At 33.2% G+C, this 14482-nt stretch overlaps 2 protein-coding genes and 1 pseudogene across 2 annotated transcripts; 1 reads left to right on the top strand and 2 right to left on the bottom strand.

Annotated features, from left to right (window-relative positions):
* Positions 1-2046: 2046 nt before the first annotated feature.
* On the bottom strand, positions 2047-3246 carry LOC125845758 (ethylene-responsive transcription factor LEP-like). The gene is made up of 2 exons (XM_049525291.1): positions 2660-3246; positions 2047-2335 (listed from the first exon to the last, which is right to left on the bottom strand). The coding sequence occupies exons 1-2, from the start codon at positions 3244-3246 to the stop codon at positions 2047-2049; spliced, it is 876 nt and encodes a 291-aa protein (XP_049381248.1).
* Positions 3247-7191: 3945 nt separating this feature from the next.
* On the top strand, positions 7192-8418 carry LOC125845757 (ethylene-responsive transcription factor LEP-like). The gene is made up of 2 exons (XM_049525290.1): positions 7192-7775; positions 8103-8418. The coding sequence occupies exons 1-2, from the start codon at positions 7192-7194 to the stop codon at positions 8416-8418; spliced, it is 900 nt and encodes a 299-aa protein (XP_049381247.1).
* Positions 8419-9511: 1093 nt separating this feature from the next.
* LOC125844735 (probable protein S-acyltransferase 7) lies at positions 9512-14142 on the bottom strand (annotated as a pseudogene).
* Positions 14143-14482: the final 340 nt, after the last annotated feature.

Raw genomic sequence — 14482 nt, 5'->3', positions numbered from 1 at the left:
ATATGATTGAAAATTAATTAACATACAAGTACTAGGGAAAAAAATACAAAGACGGAGTGTGGGTGGGAGGAATTTTTGAACTTACTTTAAAGATACAATGAAGTAAATAGATAATACTTACATTATCCATAAATTTAAATATCTGAACAATAGAATAAAAATTCAAATCTTTTTAAAAATTCTAGGAGTAAAAAAATAAATAAATAAATATGCTTTATATTATAAAAAGAACACTTGATAATTATATTAAACCAAGTAATAAGCGCTAATAAAAATCAATAATAACAATCTAATAGTTTTAAATAGTGAACAATGTCATAGAGAAATATATAAAACATAAATATTATTTGATAATTACATGATTCATTGTCTATTCATACTCATATAGTTTGATAATGGGGGATTGACAAGGGAAGGGGTAGTGTACTCTTCACTGAGAAACAATATAATAATTCTATCTTTTTTAAGATTATATCACTTAACATGTCTGATCATTGGAATCAGAGCTTGAGCTAGAGTATATGTGACTCTAGAGACCGTTATCATTGGAATCACCTCAGGGGACTAGTTTAAACCTTGAATTTGGTAATGCTTAAAGATGAGTTTGAGCTAAAAACTGATAGCTATTGGATCAAAAATTTAGAGAAATACCACAAACGCTACCTTATTATCGCCCCAAATCTACAGATGATTAACTCCGGTGAGCAACGACAGCTTCAGGGCGTAACATTTGGCCTTCACCATTGTGGACCTCTGTCTGTAGTAGCATTCCTTTCTCTTTGATTTCCTTTTGTCTTTTCTTTTTGTTTATTTTTGGTTCTTTAGTTTATTGTTTCCTTCGCTGAAGTGGTAAGGCATGTGGGCCTAAACTCATCAGTTTTTGTTTGATTGACATTTTAATTTGTTTTAATAAATTCTTGGGTCCATTTTGGACCCTTTTATTTATAAAAAAAATAAAAAGAAGGTAGAAGTACCACTCTAGACTATAATCTAAATTTCAGAGATACATCTTAACTAAACTAAGGTCCTATTACTCCTGAACTCATTTTTTTGTAATTTTGTACATTTTTTTGGCTTACGTGGCATCCAAATATCTCTCACGCGCCTCAACTGCGTGGAGTCACGAGGTGTGCCACATAAGCCAAAAGGTGTACAATATTATATATAAAATTAGTTAAGGGGTAATAGAACCTTAGTTTAGTTAAGTTGTGTCTCTGAAATTTCGGTCATAGTCTAGGGGTACTTGTGCCTTCTCCCTTAAAATAAATGTTTAAACACTATATCTTAATCTAAAATATTTTAAATTAATTTTTTAATATTATATGTGTATCGCGTGGGTATGTATACTAATATATATATATATAATTAGATTTATACTTATACTTAATTAAGAACAAGTGTTGGTTGAGTTGATTATGTTATGGTTGTAATTTTGTTATCCCTTTTGGAATTGAATTGTTACTCAAACTCTATGTGTTGGTTCCCTGAGCTTACTCATGTACTTGTAATCAGCTTGTGTGCACCATAATTCTCATATATTGACTAGGGTGGTTTGTTTCTCTTTCCCTAATAAATCATGGTTACTTGTATATATGATCACTGTTATTACATTTGCTCTTTCTATGCTTACTTATATATATATATTTTTTCTCTTATTAATAAGCAGCTAACATTGACGTGCTTGGGTGAACATGATTGCTTCATCGGGTCTTTTTATGGCATCCACCGCTTAAATCCAGATAAGAACAAGGTTTTTATGGAAAGTCATCATATATTTGGCTTCGGTGAGTTTTGTGTGTCAATTGAATGATTTTGATTTGTAGGAAAATTCATTTGTTTGCGTCACCTTGTGTGTGGTCTTCATTATGGCAACAAAAAAAACAAAAAAAAATAAAATATATATATATATATACATATATATATACCTTTTTCGCTTCCAAATTACTTGTCATATTTCACTTCAATAATTAGTTAACAAGATAGAAAAAGCACATGAAAGTACAATTACAATTGAAATAACCCACAAATTATACGAGACATGAATATTTATGAGAACCAATAACCCAAACTGTTATTGTTGGATGGATTATCTTGCAATGGCTGTAAACAATCATCAAAACCAAAATAGCTAAAATTCCCAGCTGTAGTTGTAGTCATTGTACTTGCTCCATATTTATGATATTCATTATTTGTACCAATTATCACTTCATTCTTACTGTTATATCCCATTTCTGAATTTGGAAATTCGCTACTCAAGTTGTAGTAGTTACCACTGCTTGTTATATCCTCTGGCAATGGTGGCAATTCTGTTGATGTTCTATTCTTACTATCGTATCTGGATGATCAGTTGAACACCCTTCATTACAAAACTATATTATGCATATGGATCGAAATTATATATATCACATTTTTGCGAGTTCACTACCTGAACTATTATGTGTTCACTCTTTCTATCTGAACTACCACTATTGCTCAGATAGAAAAAGGGAACAATTGATAGTTCTCGTATGTTTTGATAAATAGTTGGTGAAATGCACGTGCTTGGATCAAGAAAGAGTTGGATGGTGTTTTTACATGGAATAATTATAATTAAACAATTAAAAGTATGTTCTCTATAACAGTTTAATATTTTGAATGAAATTATGACACGATTTAATACCTATAACCATCTTCCATATGCACGTCGTAGTTGGGGTTATAGTATTGTTGTGACACAAACTCTCCACCATCACAACTATCGCCACCAACATTATTCATGTTGCTGAGGGAAAAGTGACTGAAGTGGGCCTCGTAATCGGCGTTAGGAGCAGGAGCATTCTCGGTCTGACCAAAGACCAATAACTGTTGTTGTTGGTGGTGATGGTGGTGATGATGTTGATATTCCTCGTCAGGGGAGACTATACAAGTAACCGAATAGCCATGTGGCATGTCAGAGTAGACAAAGTTAGTCCGAGTTGGTTTGTTAGATTTGTTGTTAACACGCATGGAACGTGCAGCTCTATCATAAGCCAACGCAGCTTCTTCAGCAGTGTCAAATGTCCCGAGCCAATGCCTTTCTTTCGTGTTTGGATCTCTTATCTCCGCAGCATATCGACCCCATGGCCTTCGCCTTACTCCCAAATATCGAAAATTGCTTTGTTGTTCCTCTGCTTTTTGTTTGATACTTTGAGTACTAGCACCAACATTCTTTCTTTGATTTGTGCTCTTACTAGTTGATGAAAAAGTGGATGAGTTGATCAAATCCATTTTGAAAAAATTTCGTTTGAAGTTTAAGTTCTGGATTCGCCTCTGTTAGCTGGATTGAGGAAAACAGTGTACTGAGTTCTGATGGTTGAGATGTATTTTTCTTGACTAAACAATGTGTTGCATACAAATATATATAGAGTGACAATCATATTTTGTTCATTATTTTAAACTATCAAAGTTTAGTAGTAGAAATCTGTTAATTATGAATAATGATTGCCTCAAGTGATATTGCAAGTATTAGGACTTCTTGATGTTAATCATGTTATGGGCTTAAATCTTATGTGTTTCTCCACTTTCTTTTATTCATTTAATATTCATAATTCATTGCTCAATTAATCTTGAGTCGCATCACATAACATTTATTAAAGACGAACATGGTCCTTACTATTCTCCGTGATCACTTCTCAAACATGAAATCTCTAGGATCACCCTTGGTACTTTATGATTATAGTGATGTGATTCCTTGATGATTTCGATCGAAATCATATAAACACAATTCCTATTTGATATAGCTACTTGTGCAAATATTTTACGATTAAGCAGCAATTGTCTCTTATACAAATCATGTATTAATCTACTATACCTATAGGATACTCCCCTTTCACGAATTACAGTGCTTATCCTAGTGATCTATAAACGACGAAAATCTCTCTTTTTCCTATCCCTATCCCGATGAGTCGAAACTAAAGCTCTTATTTTCTGTTGAATGATAGTTCTAATAAGCAGGACATGGTTCAAGTCTGCCAATTTGTTAGGATGATTCAACTACATACATCACAATACTTCCACTTGACAACTATCGTAATGATAAATGGTTGTCACTCCATCCCCGCAGGGGTAGATAATCCATATCAATTCTTATTGTAAATGAGTTAACTTGTATTTTGGGACCAAGGGTGGAGTTAGGAAAGCAAAAGAGGTTCATTCGAATTTACTTAGTCATAAAATTATAATGTAAATACATAGGACGGACTTAGAGTATTAATTATTAATTCATGTGAATTCAGTAGTTTTTGTGATATTTACTAGTAATAATTATATATTTTATTATTATCAATTCAATCATTATTATTTATTAACTTAAAATTATTTTAAAAATCTATAAACTTTAAATTACGAATCAACCTATATATGTACCATGTCAAAATTATTGGACATAATAAAAGTATGATATATTTAAGCGAATGAGCTAAATGATTGCATGCTCATCAAGTTTCTATATTCCAAATGATGACTCAAGTATATGCACTCTTATTTTGCAATCATTAGGTGCATTTAGCTATCTTGGAATTTCTCTTATCAAATTGGATTTTGTAAGAAGTTTCTAATTGATTATTAGTTTTATATGATCAATTAAATGGGACTTTGTTATTATATGAAAATAGTGGGCCTTGCTTTTCAATATGTTTGTATGATTAATAGTATCTGGTCAAGTTTACTAATTATAAGAGCTATATCACATTCACATGTCACACAAAATCACGAGTAAATAATGATCACTAGAGTCAATATTTTTTTTAAAATGTAGACCCAAGATACCTTTTAATTTTTAATTTTTCTATTTTACGCTGAATGTCTATGATCCGTATTAAATCGCGATTAAATTTTAATTCATGCATTATAGAGTACATTTCTGGATGTGAGCTTCCAACATGATTTTTTTATTCTCTCAAATTCGAATTAGAAATTTTTAATTAAAGACAGAAGAATTTCAGCCATCACACCAAAATCAAAGTTGGTTAGACCCAAAATTCTTGATTATTCATATAGAAAATTTATGTTCAAACTTTATTATTTTATGTGGCCATATTATATGATAATCATGTTCTTGATTTGTGCTTCATGTGGACAAAAGTATTTTTTAATCTTTTGTGCATGTTATTCCAACATGACTCAATCCTTAGTACCAAGTTATTTGACCCTATCTTTGAATAAAATGACAAGATTTTTTAAAAAAAAAATATAATCTACGTTTGCTTTATTTAGTGCGAAAGAACAGTAAGTTAGCCTTTTCTCGTGCTAACCTGAAATATTTTGTGTATCGAACTGATTTCGAGGAAGGTAGCCTTTGCTCAAGATACTGAAAATGCTTAAAGGATGCAGAAAAATTAAACTTATTTTTATTTACTTAATGGATGGCTAGTGATATTACTACAAATAATTATTATTTTGCCAAATTTGCAACTATATTGTACCATGGCTTTAATGAGTTGTGCTTTTTCTGTGACTGGATGAAAATTATTGGACATGATTAATTTTAATTTTTTAAATACAAGTAGTACATGTGTTCGAACGCTATGTTGAATGTGTGCAATCATTTTAAGTCTTGAGTTCCTAATTAAAATTCTCATATGAAATATGAACAAGAGCATTGATAGAAATTAACTTTAAAGGACCTTTAGTGATAGAGTAAAGTCATGATAAGATGATCATATATTATCTTCTACCAAAATAGATATCAAAACATGCAAAAATAAATAAAAAGAACTTCAATAATATGTTTTGATCAATTAATTCTTAATATATATTTGTATCTTCTAGTATATAAGAAGGTTTGAGTTGTTGACTTTAATGCCGCTAAGAGGTCGTTTGGTGGCTGATTAAGAGGTGATTTATTTATGTATTAAATCTCGTATAACTTGTATCATATTTGGTAGTATCTTTTTGCTATGTATGAAATTCAATACACCAAATACAATGTTTGGTTAGTAATTTAGAATATCGCATAATTAATATATGTATAAGTTAATTAAGAGGAAATCTATGTATTATTTTATATAGGATAGAAGATGAAATAATTAATACACGAATAACTAATACATGTATAACTAATCCCTGCTTAATTATACACATATAATTAATTTTTACATTACTAATATATGCATACTCTAATCAACAACCAGACAACCCCAACTTATATAACTAATTCTTACATTACTAATATATGCATAATTCTAATCAGCAACCAATCGACCCCTAAGTGAATTAAGAAAAGTAATTTGGATTATTTTAAAGAAATTTCTTATTGGTTATATTAGCCCTTTTTCAAATTATTCTTCTAATTTATTTTTTCTTGGGATGGGCGGTGCTAGGTGAATGGCAATTATTTGTTGGCATGGCATGCATTGAAGACACAAGAATGCACATGATATTAATGATGTGAAGTACTATATAATCATAATTAGCATAATGATCAAATGAGTACTTAAGGCAATTTTTGTGGAACCCATTTGGATTTAGGATGAAATATTTGGAGGGTCCAACCTAATTTATGGGTAGATGAATTTTTAATTAATTTAGTAGAATCATAATGTGAAGCGAGTGTAAATAAAGAAGTAAAGAATTCATAAAACTCAACTTGTTTTGGACTGAAATGCAATTGTTCTTGTTGTATTTATTTTTTGAAGTTGATATAACCAATTTAGATGCGTATCATCGAAAATTCGTGAAAGAGTATTCAACTTATTATTTTTTTGTACTTAATTATCTTAATCTTAATCATTAAGATTTAAACTTTTACATTTAATAATTGACAAAGAAGTCAGTCAGTCAATCAATTTCACATGTTCTACTACTGTCATCTCCCATCATTATCAACTATCACTGCTATTTTTAGTGAATATAACTTGAAACTTAAACTAAACCATAAAATAACTAGATTTGAGCCCACAACATGATTAACATCAGATAGTCCTAAGACTTGCAACATCATTTGAAGTAATCATGATTCATGATTGACAAAATTTCTATTATTAAACTTAGATAGTTTTAAATAATTACTAACATTATTATATTTTAAGACTCACTCTATATATATATTTGTATGTAACATCCACTATTCAGTCAAGAAAAAATAACATTCTACTCTATCTCTATTTTCTCAAATAGTCAACAGACTGACATAGGAGAATTCAGAATTTAAAGTTCTTACGAAAAATTTCCAAAATGGATTTGATCAAATCATCAACTTCTTCATCAACTAGTAAGAGCACGAAACCAAGAAAGAACAATGGTACTAGTAATCAAAGTGTCAAACAAAAAGCAGACGAACAACAGAGCAATTTTCGATATTTGGGAGTAAGGCGAAGGCCATGGGGTCGATATGCTGCGGAGATAAGAGATCCAAACACGAAAGAAAGGCATTGGCTCGGGACATTTGACACTGCTGAAGAAGCTGCGTTGGCTTATGATAGAGCTGCACGTTCCATGCGTGTTAACAACAAATCTAACAAACCAACTCGGACTAACTTTGTCTACTCTGACATGCCACATGGCTATTCGGTTACTTGTATAGTCTCCCCTGACGAGGAATATCAACATCATCACCACCATCACCACCAACAACAACAGTTATTGGTCTTTGGTCAGACCGAGAATGCTCCTGCTCCTAACGTCGATTACGAGGCCCACTTCAGTCACTTTTCCCTCAGCAACATGAATAATGTTGGTGGCGATAGTTGTGATGGTGGAGAGTTTGCAACACAATACTATAACCCCAACTACAACGTGCCTATGGAAGATGGTTACAGGTATTAAATCGTGTCATAATTTCATTCAAAAGATTAAACTGTTATAGAGAACATAATTTTAATTGTTTAATTATAATTATTCCATCTAAAAACACCATCTGACTCTTTTATCTATGAGATGTTCGCCAATTATTTATCAAAACATACGTGAACTATCAATTGTTCCCTTTTCCTATCTGAGCGATAGTGATAGTTCAGATAGGAAGAGTGAACACATGATAGTTCAAGTAGCAGAACTCGCAAAAATGTGATAAATATAATTTTGATCCATATGCATAATATAATTTTTCGACAAAGGGTGTTCAACTAACCATCTTTTAACCACAGGTGTGATATGAATACAACATCAACAGAATTGCCACCATTGCCAGAGGATATAACAAGCAGTGGTAACTGCTACTACTTGAGTGATCAAAGTAGTGAATTTCCAATTTCAGAAATGGGATATAACAGTAACAATGGCCTTTTGAATGAAATGATAATTGGTACAAATAATGAATATCAATATGGAGCAAGTACAATCACTACAACAAGTAGTACAACAACAACAGCTGGGAGTTTTAATTATTTTGGTTTTGATGATTGTTTACAGCCACTGCAAGATGAATCCAACAATAATAGTTTGGGTTATTTGTTCTCATAAAATCAAACAATTTGCGGACGGCTTAAATATGTGAGAGATATTATAAGTGGCAGAGTGACCTTGTTTTCATCATCTTTAGAGATTCAACTCTTCGTCGCTCTGATTCATTAAAAAAAAATGCATAACAGTCTCTGGTAATTTAGCACGATCGTGCAACGTGAATCCAAATTAGTTGAACCTAAACTCTTGTTAATTTCTCCTTGTGCTTTTTTATTATTTTCTTAAATATTTGGTCTTAATAATTAGAGCTGCAATTTCATCATCCTTATTGAAGTGAATTGATGTATAACAAGTTCATCATTTATTTTTAATTATTATAATCTCACTCTTTTTTCTTAATAATTCTGGTTGTTGATTGTGTTGGGAGAGCTATAGTTCTACTTACGAGTTCAACAAATGTTTTAAAGTTAAAGTATGCTTCACAAAGCATCTAACTTATCAATAATCTCTCATTTATGTTGTCAAGAGACTTTAATAATTATAGCATACCAAAATCGAGAATGCTCTAAGCATAAGAGTTTATGGTTCCATTCTTGTTATTGTCGGAGGTACACATCTCTTGTGTGGAATGATACATGAGAAATAGACAGTATGCAACGTAACGGCACTAGAGTAGTGAATCTGTCTATACCATAGTAGTGCTATACACTTTGGACCTAACGAAACGATATAACTAGTACAATTATTGTTGAGGTCTACTCAATGCTAGATGCAAAAGCGTATATTAGATCAATATGAACATTACTGCTATACCTAACGAAACGATAGAACTAGTACAATTATTATTTGAGATCTACTCAATGCTAGATGCAAAAGCGCATATTAGATCAATATGAACATATGAATTGTTTGGTAAATAAAAACAGTTGTTGATACGTCCTTCCTTCTTCCATAACCAAAACTCAGAGAAGGGAGAATAAGAGATTGTGTCAAACTTGTATTTGTGTTAGAAACCCCACTTAATATTTATAAATAATTTATTCGAAACCTAATAAACTATCTTTTCTAGAATCCAAAACCTAAAGCTCAAAATGCTAGCTTCGGCTCGGCCTAAAGCTTAAAAATGTCCTAGTTATGCAAGTCATTTTCAATCTCATAGCCATAAACTCCATTTTTTAGAAATATAAACATGCAGCAGTATCTTACAACTTCTCCAGAAAAACATTCATTGAATGGCAATGTCATCAAAGAATAATAGAATGCAATTCCTATCTCTATGAGCTGCTAATCATTCACAAGAAAAAGAAAGTATTGAGAACCCACCCCTCCGGCCACGACGATCCTACAACTTCAAATGCTGCAGCAATAGCCACGTCATCAATGCAGGAAGAACGAAAACTTAAACGAATTAGACCACTTCTTTCTCCCTGTCTTTCATATCGTGTTCTGCACTAATCTGTACAACCCGATTATGTTATTTCCCAGTGGCCTTTTTGGTCTCCGCTTTCATTTCTCACATCGATCTACCCCACCACCTACGGTTTTTATCCTGCTGTCTGTTTCTTTACACTCATCAACATCCTGTCGTCTGCCAACTTCCTCATCAAAGTTCTTCATTTTGTGCATATCTGAATTCGTAGTAGCCCCACCCAAGTAAGATAGGGTGTTGAAGCTTAAAGAGCGATCAACCTTCACGTGTGCACGGAAATTGATCCTGGAACTTGGCACGCCGGTGCAAAAGATCTCCTTAAAATTCCGAGCACATCCAAGATTAAAAGGATTCATCTTCCTCTCATAACGATACCGGTAATTTTCATATGTGGTCTGCAGGAAATACAACATTCTGAAGGGTGAGAAGCGGAACTGAATAATATCAACTAAAATCAAGAGAAGGAAGCAAAATAGACCTGGTTTGTGATTAGCAAGTACAAGTGAAATGCCGTGAGACCTCCAAGAAACCAAGAAACTACAAACGTATACATTATAAGGATGCCTGAAGCAGGTGACTTGAAAAATGCACTCCAAATGTTACAATGGTGTGCATCCATAATCTTCTTTATATTTACCCAGCAGAAAGCAAAGACATAGAGGCTCAGGAGGTTTGTAGAGGAAACAAACATGAAAAAGTAACGATAGTTCCTCTGCAAGAAATAACGCGAATATATCACATATGAGACATTAAAGAAAACATATACACAGATTGAGATTGTTCAAAAACTTTATTCATAACACTGAAGCACACTCAGTTTAACATGACTGGTATGTATAAGCATGAGCTGTATGTGAAGTATCTTCTGTTTAAATCTTAGCGAAGTCTAGAAGAGGCAATTCCAAACTATGGTGACATTCACTATTTGTAGGTCAGATAAGTATGCAGAGACTAGATGCAGTACCTTAAACTGTAGTTAATTCAAACAGAGAAAAGATAAAATCTATCCCAGAGAGATATACGGAAGCAGAAAACAAGATCCTTCCATAAGCAGGGGTAGATGTAGCCTTTTGGCTAAGGGTTCACTTGAACCCATAACTTTAGACACGGTTAATAGACATTTATGTAAATCTTACTAAAATCTTAATAAACATTAGATTTGAACCCATAATTTTAATAGCACATTGAGCTTAATACTGAATTTCTTAAAAGTTGAACCCGTTAAATTTAAATTCTGGAATCACCTCTGCCAACAAGAGCTCCCACAATGTCAATAAATTTACCATGCAAGACTAAGTATGTTTTGTAGACAGGAGGGGAATCTTAGTAGCTCAGTTAGTTGGCTACCTGAATTTCCTTGTTGGTGAGGGTTCAATTCCCCACCTTGTAATCCCCTCCCCTATTTCCACTTCTCCCACCCCCAATTTTTGTTAAAAAAAAGTGTTTCGTGGACAGGACAAGATTAACCAGAAGCTAAAGGACAATATATCCAAATGACAACTTTTTGAAATGCAAGCATAGATCACACCTACCTTCCCAATGCACTGTCCCACCCATGGACAATGGTGATCGAAGCGCTCAATGCAATTGTCGCATATGGAGCAATGAGAGCAACGTGGTGGCCGATATAGCATACATGTTTTGCAGTATTTTACTTTGACAACTATTCCATTGACTGTAACATTTTTCATAGGCGGTAAACTGACAGGACCAGTCTGACTTCCTAAACAACTCGTCGAGATGCTAGAGGTATCACATTCATCGTCAGCGTCTGGAGGATGGGCATTTCGTGGAACAATTCCAGGATTTGTTCCAGATGTTAGCAACAGAAGAACTACAATCTGCAAGAATTTACATCAATACATTAGACATTACCTATTAAGATCCCCGATAGACCATGAACCAACTTTAAGCACACACCATTCCAAATAGAGAGAGAGTGAAAAATATACAAAGATCACCTCTTGGTAGATGCTCGTGCATCAAACCATGTGTCATCTTTGCATACTTACAGGTTATACATATTCATAAAATAAGGAACATGGTAATAAGATAAGTAGTAATTCTTAGAGCAAACAAAATGCATGAGCAGAAGAAAATGCCTTCCACTAACCATTTCCCATTTGATACTACATCTAAGGGAAAAACATGGCACATACTAAAAATGCTGATTATCGGTTGGCTTGCATGAACTATAACTAATTTTTGACAGAAAGGGGAATTGGCATTTTACTGTCTTTTTTATATAATAGAGCCAGTGATAAAGTAACTGCCATACTTGGCATAATTATAATAACCTAGTTTGATCCAATTTATGTCTGCGCTTGAATGGCATTTACACCAAAAGAGATGTATTCCTTTTTCACCTGATTTATTTCTTTTCTTGCATCCTAACATTGATGGACTAAAAGGAACAGCAGATAAAGATGGATCGGAAATGGATAAAGCAGTAACAGTCAAGTAAAAGAAGAAGAAAACTCACAAAGACTGAGAAGAGAAGAGATATGGCCATAATAAGATAGCCAAATCGGTGGGGAAATGCATTGATGAGTTCTCTCGAAACAAAAGCACAAAACAATGCTACTGGAAATAGGATCAAGAACAACGTAAGAAACAGTGCTCTAATATCTGGACCAAAAACAAGTCTGCCTCCAAGGTAGAATCTCTGCAAAGACATAAAAGACTATAATGAGATAGTAGGGACTTCTTCTAATATCGATTTCTTTCACCAGCTTCAGTTTACAAATAATATAGTAAAATTGGGAAAAAATTTCAAACAGTGACAGGCTATTTCCGAAGCCTTTACTTTTCACTTCTGTTAGCTATTCTACACTATAGTAAAGTTGCATCATAATTCTCCGCCTAAAAATAGCTAGCTCAAGTCCCATTAAAGGAGCAGGGCTGTCATAGGTTAACAAACATGTAAAGATAGCCAAAACGTGATGAATAGCTGGCCCAAATAAATTTGGAATTAAGAGGTCGTTGATTGATTGATATTTTTTTGTGGAATACTTGGGAGTTTAATTTATCTTTTTCTGACGGTGGCATTCCTTGACTATTACATTGGGTACCTGCTACCTCCCACCAAGCATTGGTATTGGGTAACTCTACCCACCAAGACTTAGGTAGACGGGAAGAAACCATGGTTAAATTTATAATCTTTGGACTTAATGCTAAAGGATGATAATTGAACAACATGGTGCTTACAAACCAAAATATATATAAATTCAGGAGAAACACAAAGAAAAAGATCAGCATTACATTTCTTCCTTGCCAAATTTGATAAAGTCGCAATTGTGAGCCATTAGTGTTGTTCATTCTCTCTTTGGAATCACATCGGGTGCTAGGAGAAGACGGGGGAGGTGAATACATTTTCCTTGGCAAGCTGACGGAGATCTCACGGATCTCCAATCACTTACAAATTCAAGCATCTGTGTCTTTATCCAATCTTTATAGCTGCAGTAATGAAAGCTTGAACCTCAATCAACAATCTTGCCATGGAACACATAAATCAATAAAATGACAAAAAGGCCTTTTGTGATCTGATAGAACAAATCTTTAGAAACACCCGAATCGAGAATTTTGGGAAATAAACACAATCCCCAACAATCTTACAATGCACAGATAAGCAAACAAACCCAAAATATGCCCAATTTGGAAATTTATCGACACACCAAATCCTTTTTCTTCTTGTAAAATGCTGTCTTTTGTGATCAATAGAACAAACCGAACACCCAAATGGATACTTTTGTGAAATAAACACAATTTCCAACAATTTGGGAATTTAGGGATTTGTTTTCTCTCTTGTAAAATGCTATTAATAGAACAAACCCAATACCCAAATCGAGAATTTTCCAAAATGAAACACAAATTCCAACAATTTTACAATGAACACACAACAATATTCTTCTTCTTCTTTTTATGTGAAATAAATTAGTAGTAATAGCTATGGTTTTTGTTGGATGAAAATATAGGTTAGGACTCCCTCCTCCTTCTGTAACTGGAAAATATTGGTATGATATGTTAATGTTTGTAAGAATTGAAAGTGTGAAGCTGAAGGAGAGAGAGGCGAGAGAAAGGAAGAAAAGCAAAATCCATTAGAAGCTAATTTTGCAATTATGAGAATTAAGCAATACCGTTCACCTCAATTCTCTGAATTTACTCTCAACCGCTCCCTATATATTTTGATTTTTGACCCTTTATTTGTTTATCTACTGAGTTGGAGTGAGCTCCGCCCTTTCTCTCTCTCCGGTGGTTCCATCCAGCCACATCGCTTCTTTTCCGGCGTCTCTCTCCGGTGGTTCCATCCAGCCACATCGCTCCTTTCCCGGCGTCTGTCTCCGGTGGTACCACACTGCACTGATAAATAGAGTCAAATGAAAGGAAAAAAAAAAAAAAACTAATAGTAGTGATTTCGATTTAGCTTAGGGTAATCGAATAAAAGGGAATGCAATAAACTTGTCTGGAAAAGTTGACATGATTAGGGTAAAAAACAACAAACTTTTTGGCTTCAAAACCATAAATTTTTCTCCAAAAAACAAAACCATCTTTGACTTTTTTTTTTCTTTCGACTTTACTTATTCTATCTCTCAATTTTGCCTTGTTTACCCATTTTATCTCTCATTGTGATTTTAAGTTTTTGATTCATTTCTTGATCGATTTATAAATAGAAATTATGTAACTTTAACAAAATGG

The sequence above is a fragment of the Solanum stenotomum genome, chromosome 11 (assembly GCF_019186545.1).
Source record: "Solanum stenotomum isolate F172 chromosome 11, ASM1918654v1, whole genome shotgun sequence".
Lineage (NCBI taxonomy): Eukaryota > Viridiplantae > Streptophyta > Magnoliopsida > Solanales > Solanaceae > Solanum > Solanum stenotomum.
This window is presented reverse-complemented; position numbering and strand designations above follow the sequence as displayed.

Bases quoted from the DNA above. Each gene is read 5' to 3' on its own strand.
- LOC125845758 (XM_049525291.1), bottom strand. From the start codon at position 3,246: ATGGATTTGATCAACTCATCCACTTTTTCATCAACTAGTAAGAGCACA. The intron at 2,336-2,659 runs GTATTAAATCGT...CTGATCATCCAG, and splicing joins CATATGGAAGATGGTTATAG to ATACGATAGTAAGAATAGAA.
- LOC125845757 (XM_049525290.1), top strand. From the start codon at position 7,192: ATGGATTTGATCAAATCATCAACTTCTTCATCAACTAGTAAGAGCACG. The intron at 7,776-8,102 runs GTATTAAATCGT...TTTTAACCACAG, and splicing joins CCTATGGAAGATGGTTACAG to GTGTGATATGAATACAACAT.